Here is a 20,283-nt window from a genome sequence, read left to right as displayed (position 1 = left end):
TTAAGAGAGTTTCACCAGGTCTTATTTTGGGTGACCTTGTTTCCTTTTACCACCTTGTGGTATCCATTCGAGGGCTACCTTGGCATGGCGGGTATCGGGAAAACGAAAAATATGTCCCACCAACCTCAACCGTCTTTCTGTTACGACGTCTGAGAGGCACCTTACCCCAGATAGTTCTCTTCAACACTTCCTTGTCTGTGGTATGGCCTCTCCATGTGATTACAAGAATCCTGTGGAGGCAACGTTGGTGGAATATATCCAGTTTATGTGACACCTTTGCTGTTCTCCTCCATGTCTCACTGGCATAAATTGCAATGGGCACTACAATGGGCATGTAGATGTTTAACTTGGTGGCAATATTTATAGTGGTTAATTTCCATACTTTGCAGAAAATTTCCATACTTTGGCTTATTCTCCCAAAACATATTTTTGAACTAATCAGTCAGGGCTATCATCCTCTTAAACATATCTCTTCAAAATCATGAGTGTGTCCCTTTAACTTTGTTTTGTGTCCCTTTCAATCGTGTCCCTTTAACCTTCAACTTCGTGAGTGGTGAATGTTTGGAATGGTCTCCCTGAAAGGTATAGTGACGGTAGCCATGCGGACAGTTTCCAAATTGCTTTGGATAGGTATTTGGAAGTAGTGGGAATAGGATAATTATATGTTGGTACGATTGCACAGGCTTTATCGTTGTGGCTATGGGTCAAATTTTAAAGTTCTTTGTAAATCCTTCAATTTAGAGAGGATGAAGAGGAATCAAAGATTAAAATGAAGATGCAACGAGCCTTCCATTTAGAGAGGATGAAGAGGAATAAAAATTTAACATGAAGAGGAAAATGCAACGGTAAAAAAAAAAAAAAAAAAAAAAAAAAATGCAACGGTACTTCAATTCATCGATGAAGAGGAATCAAATATAATAAATGAAGAGGAAGATTCAACTTCATTCAATTTAGTGAGGATGAAGAGGAATCAAATATTAAAATGAAGGGGATGCAACGATCCTTAAATTTAGAGAGGATGAAGAAGGAATCAAATATTAAACAACGATCTTTAAATTTAGAGAGGATGAAGAGGAATGAAATTTAAAATGAAGAAGAGGATGCAACGATGGCGATCGAAAAACGATAAACTGTCAGTCCATGAACGAGACGAGATAAACGTTGCTGCACCCATATTACTATTAGCCTCTTCCGAATATATACTTGTACGGTATTTAAACAAACTCTCGTCACAAACAAACATATACATGTAACATGTATTTAAACATGAATATATACATGTATTTAAACAAACATTATATAATTTAGAAGTAAAAGTAACACAAACAAAAACCCCAAAATACCATGAAACGGAGCAGCTTGAGGCAAATAGATCTCATGGCAAATAACAAGAACAAGAACAATAACAACAACAACAGCAAAACACTCGTCATTTCCCACTCGTAATTTCCGGTTTTTGAACGGCAAAAGAACTCGTAATTTCCGGTTTGTGAACGGCAAAACAACTCGTCATTTCCGGTTTTTGAACGCATACACGGAAGCAAGTTCAGTGAGGCCAATGGTCTAAAATACTGCCTTGGATGTCCCACCCAGGGAAGCACCGTTGGAGGAGTCCCGTGTTGTACAAGGAGAGGTGTTTTAAATCGGCAAGTACCGCACTCTCCGCATACATCGAGGACTTCGACAGGAGTCCGTGCGGCCCGGATGGCGCACCTGGGCGCTTGTACGTGCAGACAAGTCCGAATCGGTGCTGGAGAAACACTGATCAGGATGATGGTGAGTCTGCTGTGATGCTCGAGCAAGCACATCGATGCGGCTATTAAATCAAGGACATGCGCAGACATCATTGCAAGGACAATACTGTATTACGCAATGGACAAGTCAAAAGTGCAGTATACGTATAGGCGCCCGCGGAACTACGTAACTTCCGGTTAGTGCACCCTTCGCGACAACAGTCACGTGATTGGATACGTTGAAAACAAACCACGAAAGGGCACGTGTTACAGCTTACTTCCGGTAGTCTCTTCCTCACCTATATGGGATTCGAACCTAGGAGCCGAGCATTATGAGCTGTATTCCGAAATTCCTTTCACATGATGCATTTTTATTCATTTTAAAGCTTGTTTTCCCATTCTGTTTGCTGCTTCAAGTTGTGTTGTCTCTTCCCCCGTTTGTTTCAGATGAGCCACTTTATGTCAAAGACCTCGTTTCTGGCAGCCGGAGCCTCACCTCGAGCCTCAGATCCACTCTACATTGTAATTGTCCAAAAGCCGTCGATTTGGAAAGCTTGACTACAGAGGAGCTTCTGACATACCCTGTGGATGGTTCTGCGCAAGCTCGCCGTTCCTCCGCAAACTATGGGGTAGCGAAACGCTCAATGAACGTTTCTACTGCGGAAGAGCAATCATTTTCAATAACCGATGGATTTAATCTATCTTCAACTTCAAAACATGCTGCCATTTCCCCCTCCGGTCTCCATCGGCAGAGAAGGACCAAAAAGGACAAAAACGATGATTTCCCTTCAAAAGGGTGCTGCCCTCTTTGGTTGACGAGCGGAAAGTCTGACCTCGATGTGTCTGGAATTACCAGTGTTCCAGATGCTAAATACCCACTGTGGCTTCGCGATGGAGATCGACTGTCGGAAACCACCACGGAGGACAACCGACTCCCACCGAGTAGGAAGAGGTCTCCGGTGCAAATGACGCAGAACGCAAAGCGTCCGTCTTGCCTCCAAAATTTGCAGAGCTCGAAAGCATTTGATGCCGAGAGTGAAACTGTATTCCATGTGGCACCTCAGAGATTGATTTCAAGGTGGCAAGATCCTAATGGCTTCCATCCCCACCGGACTCACACCGTAAGCCAGCTTGAAAAGGATTGTAGAGTAAATCTGGTGTCCAAGCCGGAAGTGAAGTGCTTGACCACGATGAAGTCATGCGGAGTTCAAGCAGATATCCGTGAGTTATATCCCACAAAAAGTGTGACGTCTTCAATGCATTTCCCATTTCGTAATCGGCACAGTGAACCGTCACAGGGGACATGAATGTCATACCTTCACAAGGCAATATCCTCATGAAATGAAGGGAGAGTTTGGGAAGTTGACATATTGCCTTGTTTGTATAATTTGAGTTTCCTGGGAAAATTTTTATTGAAAGATGTTGAAAGACATTTATTTATTAACTGTTTCTGTGTTTATACTCGACTAAGATAGCAGTTATTTTGCCTCTATTATATGAATGTTGTGATCATCCATACTTTGTTGTGGGGTTGCAGGAACATCAAAAGAGGAACATGTGTGTGATGTTTTGCCTGCCACATCCTCCTCATGCAGAAGTCATGGAACTGATGTGGTATTGGAAACGGAGTACTCTTCGGAAAATCCCTCCCCTTCTCTGTAAGTTCTAAAGTGTTGATAAAGTGTTCAGTGATAAATTGCGTGAGATTGGTGGAATAGTACAAATCCCAGTTTAGGCCACAGGTCTTGTGCTCTGAATGTTTACTTCCCCCCCCCCCCCCCCCCCTCGTCTTGCATTTATTCTCTGGTCTATTCATTTTGGTTGGAACCATGTGACGCATGATTTTTTTTTCAGCTGTTTTGTAAATAATACAGCATACGTTCGCCCTCTTCCCTCTTCCCTCCTCCCTCCTCCCCCATTCCTTCCTGGACCCATGCTGATGTAAGTCTCATGGAATAATTGAAACAACTATCAACATCATCTGCCAGGCAATGTACTTTGACACAAATTACAATGACATTGGTAGACAATGGGCAAATAGTTAAATAGCTCTGATTGTATGAGTACACCAAAACAGATCAACTTGACCAACCACCATTTAAACGAGAGAGTTCAGAGAACACCTTACCCCATGCACTCTTGAGAAAAAGGACATCGGATGGGTCTTTTAAACTCTTGCTTTGCCATTCCGAGCATGATCCATATTGCCTATTTTGTCTGAATCTCGATATTCTCCAACACAAGGAGCAAGCGGCACAATTGATTGGTCAAGATGGCATAATATTTTGTCCAATTAAGTACTGCTAAATAGATGTTTTTTGAAAGTGCTGCCAAGGTGATTTGTGTTCTTCAGTGTTTAAGTATAGCATACAATTTAAATAGAGTTTTAAAGAGGTTTAAGGACGTATACATCAACTAAATCCTGGTTTTACCCAGTGCAATCCAGGTTTTACCCAGTCCGGGTTTTACACCACCCTATATAACACATTGCATTAGGTCTTCGTGCCTGTTGTGTCCTTTATGATGTCCCTAAAAACAGTAGGTTTCCTGTTTGGAGTGATTTTCAATTTTATTTTACCACCAGACAGACAGAGAAAAAATAATTACTTTATTCCTCTCTGCGCAAACACGATCAGGAACAGGATTCCGTACAATTTGCCAAATTCAGAGTAGAAGTGCTGCTACACTACAGGTTTGTGTTCCAATTCATGTTCAAAATACAACGTTCAATTGAAATTCAGTAGATCCTCGATCATAGATTGCGATCCGTAGACAGGCAGACAGACATACAGACAAAGTGAACCAATTGCTTAACCCACTTTTTGCTTCGCGCGGTGAGGTAATAATGCTGCGTTAACAATGACAGCGCTGTTCAAAGCAACATATTGTTATAGATTTTGGGGTAGGCATATATAGATCCAGGTAGATCTGAATAGGTATCATGCTTCGTCTGTCGAGTTAGAACAATCTCGATGTAATAAGTTGTGTTTAGCCCGGTTTGTCGGATCAAGTGTGTACCTGTGATCATACAAGGGTGATCGTGTGTTAAATAGTTGTAGGGACTAAGATAATTCCCCTGTATGTCAGACCTGGTGATCAATCCATTGTCTCGTATGGCAACGCACTCTTATAGACACTTAGCTAGGCCCTTAGCTGCACACATTAATTAATTTCCGTCCCACAATAAGACTTACAGAACCACAGGCAGAAAGCCAGATAGGGACACCGCCGATGGGACCGCAGCCAGCCACATCACCAGCTGGCATAGCAACACACATTGACCAGGCAGACTGAGAGCCACGCCTAGGAGAACTCGTGATTGGCCAGGGGAGGGGCAAGCAAAGAGCAGGCCACTGATTGGCAGAGCAGGGAAGGACGTGTGATTGGTCGGGGAAGGGACAAAAAGCTTCCCCGTGATTGGGGGTAAGGAAGGTGAAGGAGCGACACACTGATTGGCCACCAACCGATGACACCACAGCCAATCAGGGCGGAAGGCACAAAACCACTACCTAGGAGGTCGCTGATTGAAGGACAAGCGCCGGTAACGTGAGAAGGCGCGAAAGACCACCAAGAAACGACACTGGTTGGGGGAGATAGAGAGTGACGTCAGAAGACGATCGATAAAACGACTGGCAAGACGACATTTTGCCCTTCTCGTTCTTGGACTGATCCTGCCCGGATCTCTCTCTTCCCTTTGCCTTCTCGTTTTGGCTTCCTCCCCGTGTGGACCTCCCTTCTGCCCATGCTTCTCGTTCCCATTTGGACTTTCGCGTGGTGGACGTTGGAGAGACGGTGGAGCGACGATCGTGCGAGCGGGGCCTGCCGGGTGGCGTGCGCTGATTAGCGGAGCGCGCGAACGAAGCGGACTGAGGCCTCCTTCCCACCAAGCACGGAGCCGCGTTCGGACGTGAGTTTGGAGCCTGACCAACATCACACATCCAGACAGATAAGACGCACCACAGAACACAACCCGACGATTATTTTATTTGAATATTCCATCGTCCGTGTATTTGAAGTGAAGTGTGGGAGCGCTCCATTAGAGGGGTTTAGGTTTAATCGTCGTGTTTCCTTGTTCTCGGTTCTGTTTAATAAATATTTCTTTTTGTACCATAAATTCCGTGTTCGTTCGTGATTTATTAATTTGCAGGTGAAGACTGCGCGGGGCCGACAGGTCAGCGCGGCATCCTCCCCCAATTCCCCGGCTCGTGTGTCGATCCGCCATTGAATTGATTGTCGCCTCGCTAAGCTCGATTCCATCAGTGGACGTTCTGTCTTCACAGAGCGGCCGCATGACAATATTGTTGTAAAGTTTGCAAAATCAATTTACAATTCTAGCAAAGATACTATGTGTAGGTGGATAAAGCACACAAATATTTCAGTACTTATTTACATTTAATAAGATTTTATGTTTGCTTTTAATATTTCTACTCAACATAATCTGGTGAGAAGTGAAAAGCTTTGTGGCATCGTAAGTTCCGATAGTTGCACTATTAGATGAGTTGTAATGAAGAATTAGAAAAACTTCACCCATTAAAGAACAGTTTGTAGTTTGTAGAGTCTCTAATTGTGACAAATGTGTGAACCACAGTGTGGAGACCACAAAAGCACAATTAACTCGAGCGTTCAATTTTATCTGCTCGGTCATGTGCAGTACTTCTGATATTTTAAATATGCAAAAATCGAGATATTCATAATATTTAGTCGATTTTGAATGCAAATTCATTTTGATTCGGGGCCATCTGGTCATTACAAAATAGATGAAGAGGCGAAGAAGGGGAAAGATCGAGAAAAAAAGCGAACTGGAACGACACTCAGTGGAGAGCATACCTCCTCCAGGCGGAACAGTTTACGTTTTGTATCCCACTGATAGGCCGGATCTGTCGGACCTGGACCAACATTTAATCGGCTTGTTCTTGTCACCTAATCAACTCATCCACCAAGTTCAGTCATAACTTGTGCATAACCTTTTGAGCTATCAGGCAATATATCGGTTTTGGCCCATTTTCTCATTGATGAAAAACCACTTAAATAATTATCATATCCGCATCGTCACCAAAATCTAATCAATTCGTCCTCTCACACACCTAAACTCTTCACAAAGTTTTGTCCGAATCCGTCCATAACTTTTTGTGGCACTCTGCTCACAGACAAATAAACGTGGGTGAATACATAACCCCAGTCCACCTTCTGTGGCAGAGATAAATTGTGACAATTGGAGAGACAATGAAGGGTGGAGGGGTTGGGAAGAGCAGAGATGAAAGGGAAAGCCATTCTTCCCTCCATGTCCCATTCAGTCCCATTCTTCCCTTCATGTACTTCAGGTCATTCAGGTGCAGGTCATTCAGGGGTTCACCCCCATCCATACTCATGATCTCTTCTCCCGCAAATGACCCCATTTGCCAAGCACTCTCCTTTTCCAACTCTTCCACGATCCTTGCCCATGTATTCAAAAACAAAATAGGGAATGCAGGAGAGATTGTACTAATGGTGGAGGGGGTCGGTATGTGATTATCACATTAAGTTTGATTCCGAATAACATTATTCCTTGTGAGTTTCACTATATATGGAGTTTCTTTATACAGCTAGTTACTGTATTTGTCTTAAAGCACTTGGCAAAGGTGGCCACAACTACACGAGTAAAGATAAGTTGGGTAGTTGTAAATCGTCCTCCATTTAGTCCAAGACCTGTCACAGTGTGATTTTGATCTCCTTGGGCCATCTTGATGACAACATCTTTATAGCATTCTTTATGAATGATAAATTTTGCAATAATTGTTTCGACACAGCTGAAATCATGACACTACCAAGGTGACATCACGACAAATGTGTGTGTAGTAGGGGGAATACTTTGAGAAAGAGGTGAAATTTTCTCAACTTCCCTGTACTTTTTGATTTTTAGGTACAGGGAAGTTGATTTTCGTACGTCCGTCTGTTAACATTTGACTAAACCATCTTCTCACAAACTACCCGACCGATTATAATCGGACCATAATTATGGACCAAATTTGGTATGATTCATGGGGTTGTGCTCCACATCCGAATGCTCCCCCTATAAAGGGGTGTGAAAAGGGGGGTTTGCCCCAAATATTGGTATTTCATTCAAAAATCTTCTCAGAAACCGCCAGACAGATCCGCACCAAACTCACCACGAGGCATCGGGACCATGCCCTAACCTTAGGTTATACTCCTCATGGTCGTATCTCCCTTGGAGAGGGGGCCATGTGCTCCCTCCCCTAATCCCTCATTTTCACTAAAACATATTTTCTTTACAAAGTACATGACTGATCTGGCCCAAATTTTGTATGATACATTAGACCATTAAGGTCTCATGGGGTCTGTTGTTCCGATGTGCTCCCCATCCAGATCCTCCCCCTTTCAGCGGATGGAAAGGGGGTGTTTCGCCTCAAATTCAGGTAATTTATTTTTCAGGTAATTTATAGCCCCACGATGCTATTTTTCTAGAATACAATATCCCCATTAGCCTTCGCCTACCCTATTTATTTATATTATGTATGTGTGTGTTAATAAATTAATGAATTTAAAGTTAATTAAGAGTTATTAGAGTTATTACATTTCCTTCGTTTGTAGAAAGTGTTGTTCAGCAATTGTGCTTTGGTCATGTCACTTGTACAGCAAAATTTCATTACTGGATAAAGATGAAGAAGAGCAAACCTCTGCGAAATCAGCCTTGATCCTGCATTACCTGGATGACTGCATGAGAAAACATAGCAAAAAGGTTTGTTAATGATCTTGCTTAAATTTAACTTGAGGTGGAATGCTATTTTCCCAACTAAATTGTGATTGCCGTTTATTTGAGGTTGTATTTTGCATGAGTTCACACGCGTTCACCTTTATCGCAACAGACAGAAACCAATTTGTAATTACCTCTGCCACCCTGTCTGTCTGTCTGTTTGTTTGTCTGTTTATGAGCAGGACATTTCAAGTTATGGACAGATTCGGACAAAACTTGATGGACAGGTTGGGTGTGTGACGAGGATGAATTGATTAGATTTCGGTGAAGATCCGGACCCGGATGATAATTTTTTTAATCTATAAGTGATTCTTCGCCATTGAGTGACAGGGCCAAAAACGATACACAGCAGGATATTTCAAAAAGTTTTGGACGGATTATGAGAAAACTTGGTAGATGAGTTGGTTAGGTGACAAGAAGAAGAAGATTAGATTTTGGTTAAGATACGGATGCAGATCCGGCCTATCGGTGGGATACAACTCATAAACTGTTCAGCTTGGTAGATGTATGCGATCTCGTGATGAAGGTTTCATTTCTCGAATGACGTCGATCTCCGTACGTGCTTCGTATCTCTCTCTATATCTCGGTCTCTGTCTCCTTCCAGGCACAACAAAGAAGTTTGAGTGTTGAAGAGTCAACACACCCTGGCCCTGTGGAGGCCATGAAGCAAATGCTATTCAGATTGCAGAGTTTGCAACTAGAATCTACCGACAACAGCGCAAACGATTCACAGTTGACCATGAGGAAGGTAACAAAGTTTGCTGTTCAAAGACTGACCTTCCATGTTACGAATACACATTTTGTACTTTGTTGCAGCTTCCATTATTTGAATTCATTTTGTTATCCATGTGCTCCATCAGGTCTCTGAAGATGTGGCTTCTGAGATCAGCCAGTTGGATTTCGAATGTGCCCCTGGAGGACAGTCAATTCAGAGGTACATTGTTGTTGTAGCTTTATCTATCCTATTGCTGGTGTCATTTGTATCACAATTTGTGTGACCTTGGGCATTGACATACACTTACCATTCATTGGTCTAGTCTTTCATTCAAATGCACGGTGTCAGACTATATCAGCACATGCTTGGGCACAGTGTGTACGTCTGCATTTGTATCTGTGTCTTCAGATAAACACGATTGCATCTCCGTGTGGCCTACTTTAATATTTCGTCTCCTTGTGGTCTTAAACAGTTCAACAATGCTGTCTAATGTAACCACAGCATTTTTACATTTAATTTAACCACAAGTTGAATTTGGCCCATGAATGTAAATGAGGTCCATGTTCTCTGTGCCTGTCCCTGAGTCTGAAATGTGCAACGTTCAAATGTCCAAATGCTGAAATGTGCAACGGCCAAGATTTCATAAAATTTTGAAAAACGATGTGGTATTGAAACTTATGGCGCACCCGTCATGGCAGGCAGTAAGTCAGGTTCGATCACTCGAGTAAAAGAAGAAATGACATCCCTGAACTTTGATACATCTCAACTAGTTACCTTCAATTGTATCATACATCAGCAAAGTTTGTGCTGAATATCTATCAAATTTAAAGAGATAGTCTTTACTCGTTTCATACATTAACAAGCAATCCCAGTCGATCACTGAATTAACACCAGGGGGGTTGACTCAGCCCATCATCCTTCCGAAGTCGGCAAATTGAGGACCAGTTCACTGGTAATTCCCTGTGTGTTGCAAGAGGCGACTAACAGGGTTGGCGGCAGGAAGGGCATCCGGCTGTAAAACGTTGCTTCAAAAAGGGGGGCCACGGTGCCCGAAAAAGGCCAACCCCTGCTCTGCACGGAAAAATGGCCTCTAAAGGTGGTTATATATATACACAAAGAATTAAGTTAAGCACCCCCCCCGTTTTTTTACAACCTCACACATTACAAGTTTGTTGTCGTCAAAACAGTGTAATATACCCATGATATTGCTATATTTTCTGGAGAAGTGATATTATGGTCACATAAAAACATAACAATCATGCCGTTTTCAATATTTTATTCTGAATGAATAAAGGTGAAATTTTTTGGGAATTTTAGGCATATTTGCACCTCAATTTAAGTATGGAGCTATAGGTCCATCACGGACAGTGTGGATGACGTTTATGTTTTCTAACGTACAGTCATTGTTCTGAGAAGACCTCTAGCGATCTTTGCGTCAATAACGTGTGTAGGACCCACGTGATCGGATCACTGACTCAACCCTACGTCTCATAGACCCTGTAAGCCGTCGTATGCGTTGCTGTGGCAGGTTGTTCCATTCCCGATGTAATGCACGTTCCAATCCATCCAGATTGGCTATTGGAGGGACCATCTTCGCAATTTGTCGTCCCAACATGTCCCAAACGTGCTCGAGGGGGTTCAGGTCAGGACTGTACGCAGGCCAGGGGATGGTTGTCACAGCACCTTGCTCCAGCAAGGCTCGGACGCGTCTCGCACGGTGAGGCCTGGCGTTGTCATCCATGAAGATGGGTCTGCTGGCGAGGGTGTGGTCATCGAAGTGCGGGATTACGGTGGTATTCAGGATTTCCTCGGCATATCGCTCTCCGTTGAGGTTACCTCGCACAGTTATCAGGTCCAACTTACAGTCATGGGAGAAGCATCCCCAGACCATAATCGAGCCACCACCAAAGGGTACCGTTGGTTGAATGTTTTTAGGTGCATACGCGGTGTTTTTGTGGCGCCACACCCGAACACGCCCATCTGTCACGTACAGCAAGAACCGGCTTTCATCCGACCAATGAACTCGCCTCCAAGACCGGATGTTCCATCCACGTCGCGCTAGGCACCATGCCAAACGCTCCCTCTGATGTCGTTCGAGTAGCCTTGGACGCTTGATCACTCGTCTTGACCTTAAACCGGCCGATTTCAGGCGGTTCCTCACGGTACGGTGACATAGCCTTCTGTTGGGCAGCCAGTTGTCCTTCAGGAAATGGCTCGAGGCGAAGGGATATCGTCGCACCAGTCTCAAAAGCGCTCTATCTTGGCGGACTGTTGTCACGCGAGGTCTTCCAGACCTTGGGCGGTCCTTCACCGCATCCGTTTCCTGGTGTTTCTGCACCAACCGACTGATCACCGAATGGTGGTAACCAAACGTTCGAGCTACAGCTTTTCTGGACATTCCGGACTCGATCATGCCTATTATCCGCCATCGTTCTCCGTCCGACAACCGTCTACGAGCCACCATTACGAGAAAATGACCATGTAACCCCCCACACGAGCTCAGGCGTGACTTGCAATAACCCGTGATGATAGTGCATTTACAGAAAATCACGACCACGTGGATGATAACACGTGCTGCACGAGCGATGGGCGTCACAGATGAGTGCACTCATCTGCATTTCATCAATGGATAATTGCTAATGTCATACCAATCATTATTTGATCTCACATACCTTAGAATATATGCCAATGTATACATATACACAAAGAATATATATTAGGGGGTGCTTACCTTAATTCGTTGTGTAGGGGTGCTTAACTTAATTCTTTGTGTATATATATATATATATATATCTGTATATATATATATATATATATATATATATATATATATATATATATATATATATATATATATATATATATATATATATATATATATATATATATATATATATATATATATATATATATATATACTGTATATATACTGTATATATATATATATGTATAGTAAATGATCGCACATAATTTAAAAATTCTTTATTAATAGCCTGACGTTTCAAGAACAAACTAGTTCTCTTCTTCAGAGGCGTTGAGTGTGGTGTTAACCGTTAGGTTCCGTTGGGGACGGTTCCCCAACATTAACAAGCAGGACAACAACAACAACAATAGGCATTTTAAGGCCATTTTCCCTACAAGAGCGGGGGTTAGCCTTGCGGTCCCCATGACAATCTTCTCCATTTTGCCCTATTTTCTGCATCTCCCCTTGTTAAAGCAAGGACATTAACAAGCATGGACCCGTGGAAATTCCATGTCATGCAAAATATGACTTCAAAGTCCTCAATTCCTCCTCCACCCCAAACGGCAAGTCTGCAACTCTCCCCTTCCCCCTTCATACCCTCAACGCCACTCTCAACCCTCTGCCCACCCCCACCCCAACTCTCTGTCCTACCCTCTCCCTTTCTTCTTCAAGTCCTCAGTTCTCCCCCCCACCTCCTCGGAAGTCCCAATTCCTCAACCCACCCCGCACCCCCCCCAACCCCAAGCCTTCGACCACCCCTTTCCCAACTCTGTTCCATTTCACCCGCACCACCACTTCAAGTCTGTCCTACCCTTCCCCTTTCTTCTTCAAATTTTAAACTCCAACCTCTCCTCCCCAATGGTTGAGTGGTGTATTAGAAAATCGTCGGATAGACTGAGAAACAAACAAACAGATTAAGCGTATTATTAAATAGGATTTTATCAAAGCACTTGATCATAGACATTTTCAAGAATTCCTGAAGGGCCTCAAATTGGAGTATGAAGATCTGACCAACAACTCTGAAGTGCATTGGATTAGTAAGGGAAATATGCTGAAATGCTTTAATGATTTGAAAGAAAACGTGCTTATGTTCATGGAAATGAAGGGAAAATCAGTAACAGAATTGAAAAGTTATCAGTGGTTTTGCGATCTTGCATTCTTCGAGACATTACAAGCCACTTGAACAAACTGAACATAGATGTACACGTCCAAGTTCAATTGGTAAACTAATTGTAGTCGTATAATGTAATTTCAAGCTAAACTTTGTTTGTGGGAAACTCAGTTAAGAAAAGGCATCACCTGTCACTTCCAACAATCGTGGGAGGTTTGACAAGGTGTCTAACGCAGAAGAGTTATCATCATTTGATCTTTCCTGGGAAAACCACATTTCAAATCTGGCCTCCAAAGCCAGTCGCCGACTGGGCATCCTCCGTCATGTGAAGTCCTTCCTTGGCACACCTGAGCTCCTCACCACATACAAGGCTTTCATCCGCAGCTCAATGGAATACTGCTCTCCCCTCTGGGCTGGTGCTCCTGCCTCACACCTAGCTTGTCTTCACGCTGTTGAAACCAAAGCATTCAGAATCATTGGAATCTCCCATGATGAAGCTAACTCCAAGGGCCTCTCACTCACTCACCGCAGGCAGGTTGGTGGTCTTTCCATCTTCTACCGACTCCTCTCTGGCCTTGCCCCCCCAGCTCCTACAGGTCTGCCTGCAACCCTCTCATGGTTAAACTGCCAAAATCAAGACTCTCTGCTCACCTTCACTCCTTCATTCCTCTTTTCTCCCGCCTCTGGAACAAACTCCCTCACTCTCTTCAATCCCACTCCACCCTCCAGGTCTTTAAAACAGCTGTTCACCACCATCTCTTATCTTCCCCCATCCAAAACCTTGATCTTTTCTACCCCCGCTAATTTCACCCCAATTCCACTTTTTTGAAATTCCAACTTCTGTCCTGGAAGTCCTTGGTGTCCTTGTGTTTTATACGTCTCCCTTCCCCCACCCCCCTTCCCACGCCTCCTCCCCCGAAGCCCTCTCCCTTCCACACATCTCCCTGCTCTCAAATGTTGTGTTTGTGTGCTTCCCCTTCTCTCCCCATCTTGTCTTCCGCTCCCTGTTTTTATATATTTTGTTTGGCTGGTTGATTTGTTTGTGAAGTAAATGTTAGCTCTTTCACGAGCCTCGATTCAGTATACAAAAAAATTAATAAATCGCTTTTTCAAAGAGATTCACAGACTATTGGTGCTCAGGAATGAAGTATGCAGAATTTTGCTTCACCATTAACTAATGTTGTCGACTCTGTTCCAGAACACTTGCAAACGGAGATTATTGACCTTCAAGAAAACGATGAACCCAAGCTTAAGTTTAACAACATGAACACAGTTTCCTTTTACAAGGCTCTCCTGCTTAAATAAGACTTCCCACAACTGTTGGCCTCTGCGAGGAAGGTCGTTTCTCTTTTTGGGAACACTTACCGATGTGAACAGTTTTTCTCTTTATTGAACTTCACAAAGTCGAAAGTGTGATCTAGGTTAACAGAAAAACACCTTGAAAACAACTTGAGAATAGTAACGAGAGCCAAGTCTAAGGCGTGCCATCGCAAATCCCCACGCTTTCCACCGAAAGCAATGTTGAAAGATGGCAAAAAGTTCCTCCAACAATGACTCGATAGCAAATTTGAAATAAGAAAAATCTTCTGTTTTGACCTGTGATCATAAGTCCCCATCCCCTGGGGCATGAACTGGGGGTCAACTCCAAAAACGTGATTGCAAGTTTCATTAAAAATGTACCTGTAATTGCATTTTTTGGTATTTGCCAAAAATGATACTGCTCTTGCACTTTCTTGCCATGTTGATGTTCATGTAACTTGGTGAATTTCTGCACAACCCTTTAGGAGGAGATAGCTGCAGCCACTCCCCTTGCGCCACATCCGTTTCCATAGCGTGTTCTATGTTTCAATGAGTGATTGAGTGAGTCCACGTCAGTTATCAGATCTACTGTAATCTATGTACCCCTGCAAGGCTCTGCCATTGTTAAATGCTCCATGTTGTTTTTACCTCCGATTATGACTATTTTGTTGCGACATCGTGGAGGTTAGATTTTTACCCGTCTTTGTTACTTGTGATTTCAAATAAGTTGGTTGGTTGCGTGCGTTATTCTGTTTGTCTGTTTGTTATTTGGCAAAAAATATTTTTTTGGTGTGTGTGTGTGTGTGTGTGTGTGTGTGTGTGCGTGCGTGCGTGCGTGCGTGCGTGTCCCACTCGCATACTTGCCTACAGGTCACAATTTTATTCTGATCTTCATGAAACTTCATCAAATGGTGGAGTTGGTGGTCCGACAGAATCGTATTTATATTTGAGATCAGCATAGGCCAAAAGGTCAACATAGGTCAAAGGTCAACAACCTTTTCAAATTTCTAAAATCCTCAATTTTCATCTGATTGACTTGAAATTTGAATAGGATTTTCATATCAGCTTACTGAAACCAACCACCAGCTATATTTTAGGTCTACATAGGCCAAAAGGTCAACATAGGTCAAAGGTCAACAACCTTTTCAAATTTCTAAAATCCTCAATTTTCATCTGATTGACTTGAAATTTGAATAGGATTTTCATATCAGCTTACTGAAACCAACCACCAGCTATATTTTAGGTCTACATATGCCAAAAGGTCAACATAGGTCAAAGGTCAACAACCTTTTCAAATTTCTAAAATCCTCAATTTTCATCTGATTGACTTGAAATTTGAATAGGATTTTCATATCAGCTTACTGAATTCAACCACTAACTATATTAAGATCAACATGGCCAAAGGTGACCAACTTAGGTCATGTTTCTAAGATCCTCAATTTTCATCTGATTGACTTGAAATTTGAAGAGGATTTGCACATCAGGTCACTAAATTAAACGACCAATTTTTTTTTAGGTCTAAAAGTCAAATGGTCAACAATAGACCTGATTTATAAAATCATCAATTTTCATCCAATTGAGTTGAAATTTGAAGAGGATTTGCATATTTGGTCATTGAATTCAATCAACATCCAAATTCAATCAAATTTATTGATGGATTTCACAAGTATTGTGCTATGCATGAAATCCTTCATGTTTTTTTTTTGTGTGTGCAGCGTATCTAAAAAAGCTGTGGATGTATTTTTGGTACGCAGGTTACATGTGTGACAAGGACAAATTGATTAGGTTTTGGTGAAGAACCGGATCCTGCTACTATAACTTTTAAGTGATTCTTCACCATTGAGAGATAGGTCCAAAAACGATATATATATAGCATGATATCTCAAAAATTTAAGGGCAGATTTAGACGAAAATTGGTTGACAGGTTGGGTGTGTTACGAGGACGAATCGATTCGATTTTGGTGAAGATCCGGATCCGAGGACTTTTAAATTTTTTAAAGTGATTCTTCATCATTTGGAGATGCGACCAAAAATGATATTTATATAGTATATTTCAAAAAATTGTGGACGAGTTATAACAAAACTAGTTGGATGGGTTGGTTAGGTGACGAGAACAAGCCAGTTAGATTTTGTTTCAGGTCCGGATGCAGATATGGCCCATCAGTGAGTTACAAATCTTAAACTGTTCAGCCAGGTGGAGGTACGCGCTCTACCTAGTGCCGTTATAGTTATCAATGCTATTTTTTGTTTCAGGAATTGTATAATACTAGCAACGGTACCCGCCCTACGGGCGGGGCTTCAATTGGGAGGCCCAAATGAAAAGGCAAAATATCAGAAATTGATGGCTTTTTTTATTTTAAACGATTTATATAAACCTCCGTTAAATCATATCACACGCAAATCATCAAAATCTAAACAGTATTTGTAGAATTTCAATAAAAGCCACATCACTGTTCATATTGGTAAATATTATTCCATCGTGTTTTAAATTTGGGCAATGGGATCTCCAATATGCGATGTGTTCATGGTTTGAATTACGTAAGGTAACGTTTGTGATGATGTTTTCATTGTGGTAATGTTGTGACAATGTTTGTGTTCACGGTAGTGTTTGATGTGACGGTGTGAACGTAATTTCGTAATGTTTTTCGTTTTTATTTTCGTAATCGTTTAATGAACGTTTAATGAGTGTAATGATCATTTAATGAATGAAGGAATGTAATGAATAATTTGATGCGAAGCGAAAGACGCCTCAGAGCTGTCATATTCACAATCGCTATGTCGTATGTACTCCCCATACGTGTTTCCTTCATTGTAAAAACTACCAAGTCAACAGTTAAAAAGATTTTGAGCCGATAGGTGTTACGGCCTTGGCAAGATTGATGGACAGCGATCTGTTAGCTTATACACCGCCCAAATAGCTATGGAATTCTCTCATGTGGAGATTAAACCCACGTCATTTGAACTTTGGCCGAGGTCATTATTTACTTGTAATGATGTTTATATACGAATCAAAAAGAAGATAATTGGTTTTGGGTCGTCCTCTCCGTATATCTCGTGGGATTGTGAGTTGGAGAGACGACCGTGATGGCGGGGAAGGGGTTGGCATTCTCTTAAGCAGGGATTCAACCCATGTCCTTATAAAAGGTCTTTGTCCGAGGTCACCGAGTCCAATCGGTGCAGCCATTTGTGCGGCACCCGGGAAAATAACGTTATGCGGGAGTCCAAACCTGAAAATGCTGGAGGCCAAAGCTGAAATTGGAAAAACAATATAGCCTATTTTACTCCAGGGGATCTCAGGATTACCCACCCAAAATATCGTTGCAATTGGTTCAGCCGTTTTTGCGGTACCTTCGAACGGACGGATGGACAGACAGACAGACGGACGGACATTTGGTGAATTATAGTAAGATATCGGTGAAGTTATGCAAGGTTTTTTAATCTCCAGTCACAATATTAAATACTATGATCATCTTTGATGCTGTAATTCATTATAACTTGCAGTTTCCTTTAAGCTGGGTGGTGGTGCCTTTCATCATGTGAAAATATTTCTCCCTAATCACTCTCTACATTTATTTACACCTACCCAAAATGTCTATCACATTCCAAATACCCAACAAATACACTTTTTATGATTTCCGCTTGTATGTTGCATTGCCACTCCATTGCATGCCATATAACTCGAAATAATTTGAAATAACATTAGTTGTCTGAGACTGAGTACTTAACCTATCCTTGAATGATTCAATGTGGATCTTCCTTTGGCAGGGCTCTGCACCATTTAACCAGATTGGAAGAGCTTTTGGACACTGCAGGAGAAAATGGTGTCCAGGATGATGCTGGCAGTGTTATTTTGTGACGTCACATCAAAAGTTATGCTCATTTGCACACAACCAAAATGAAGGCTGGGAAAATGGATTGGGTACTTGTATTTGCAGTTTGTTACTATTCTTACATCATGGGGTAACATGAAAAGCTTTGCATCTTCTGCATTCTCATTGTTGAACTCAAATCCTTTGCCTTCATAAACCATGAACCTGTGACCTTTTCTCATGATATAAAACAACAATTGGCTTTGCCAATTATTATATATTTTTGTGCCTTTTGACTTGAAGTATTCAAATGCTGACTTTTTACTTGTATGGCTTCAGATTTACTCTTGTATTAAATTCACTGTTAGAAAGAGCCAAATATTTTCACTCTTACTTACTTCGTACTCATGCAGTATATTTCAATGCGGTGACTACCAGTATTTTGGACATTTATTAAAACGTTTTAAGCTTTTAAATTGTCTATCACTTTCCTTGGGCGTTGTCTGGCTAATGCAAAGGGCACTTTTTTTTATTTACATTGGATGAACATACACTCTCTCATCAATAAAGCTGAAGTTCATGGCTCTTTGGCCTAAAACAAAATCTCTAAAAGGCTCTAAAATGAGTTTCATTGCAAAAAATTTAGGCAACCTGGAAATTATGTTAACTAGTAGAGTACCCCCTCCCTCCCCCTCCATCTATCGCGATCTTGTTCCAAGCATGTAACTTTTTCTGACACATACCTTTATGTGGGCTGTGTATACGCAACTGACAGCTGCCTCAATTGCTCCCGGAAATAAAATAAATAACGTTGCAGGGCGTCGGTGCTGCCGAAGCAGTGTCTTGGCAGGGATTGCACTGGGTGGTTTGCCTTTGCCATTGCCTTCCCAGTAGTTGACTTTGATTGAAGGTGATTTACAATAGGAATCTCTAATTTGTTCAGGCTGTTAGCGATAAATTGTCTTCACTTCACCAAACACACCATGGGATTTTTAATGTCCACAAACGGTTCAAAGGTGGATACAGCTAATTTAATGATTTCTAAAGTCTAGCGGAATGACACTCTCACTTCTGAACATTCTTGGATGTAAGTTTTTATTGTATAACATATAAAAACTGGAGAGTACATGGAACACATTACCTTCGCTGCCTTTATAAACAACGACATGGGTGGGGTCTACGAGTGGCAAATTTGATTGGTCATGATGATGTAAAATTCCAAATATTTTGTCCAAGTACTGAAAAACGGAAGGTGTTTGAAAGTGCTATAAAAGGCAATTTGAGTTCTACAGTGTTTTAGTATATAATTCAATTGAAATTAAATTAAAGGTCCACAGCCATGGAATCTCACTCAAAATGCATTTGATGTCATCTAAATGTCTTTTTATGGTGAATTCAAATATGGCATTGATTTTTTGTTATATTCACTGAAACATTAAAAATGAAAGAAAACCAAACCACTTGGGAACGCCCCTAAAAATTCTGCCCCATACCTCAAAGCCGATGACGTAATCCATGTGACGTCACCTCCAGAACGCAGCTCACTCGCAAGCACGCTCCACGTGCATTTGCTTGATACAAATCAAACACTTGTTTTAACTCCAATTTACATTCTGTTTCCACTTTTAGTGAGAAATAGAGTCTGTGCAACCATTCATGAACGTTATTTGGTGCAAATCGGATATTTTTTAGCCGAGTTACCTCAGATCGTGAGTTGTTAATTATATAATTCACACAGTTGAATACGTGCAGGCCGCTCCACGGAGCGACCTTGCGGGCTTGTTTTAACTCCAATTTACATTCTGTTTCCACTTTTAGTGAGAAATAGGGGTCTGTGCAACCAGTCATGAACGTTATTTGGTGCAAATCGGATATTTTTTAGCCAAGTTACCTCAGATCGTGAGTTGTTAATTATATAATTCACACAGTTGAATACGTGCAGGCCGCTCCACGGAGCGACCTTGCGGGCTTGTTTTAACTCCAATTTACATTCTGTTTCCACTTTTAGTGAGAAATAGGGGTCTGTGCAACCATTCATGAACGTTATTTGGTGCAAATCGGATAATTTTTAGCCGAGTTACCTCAGACCGTGAGTTGTTAATTATATAATTCACACATAGTT

The 20,283-nt window shown here is 41.8% G+C and overlaps 1 protein-coding gene across 1 annotated transcript; it reads left to right on the top strand.

Annotated features, from left to right (window-relative positions):
• Positions 1-1,431: 1,431 nt before the first annotated feature.
• C7H18orf54 (chromosome 7 C18orf54 homolog) lies at positions 1,432-18,637 on the top strand. Its single transcript, XM_068122001.2, has 7 exons — positions 1,432-1,776; positions 2,181-2,954; positions 3,271-3,391; positions 8,367-8,469; positions 9,089-9,232; positions 9,345-9,418; positions 18,118-18,637. Exons 1-7 carry the CDS (start codon positions 1,581-1,583, stop codon positions 18,206-18,208), a joined length of 1,503 nt encoding a protein of 500 aa, XP_067978102.2. The 5' UTR covers positions 1,432-1,580; the 3' UTR covers positions 18,209-18,637.
• Positions 18,638-20,283: the final 1,646 nt, after the last annotated feature.

The sequence above is a fragment of the Myxine glutinosa genome, chromosome 7, assembly GCF_964187855.1.
Source record: "Myxine glutinosa chromosome 7, kmMyxGlut1.1, whole genome shotgun sequence".
Taxonomy (NCBI): Eukaryota; Metazoa; Chordata; class Myxini; order Myxiniformes; family Myxinidae; genus Myxine; species Myxine glutinosa.
The sequence above is the reverse complement of the archived record's forward strand: the minus strand, read 5'-3'. Positions and strand labels throughout refer to the sequence as shown.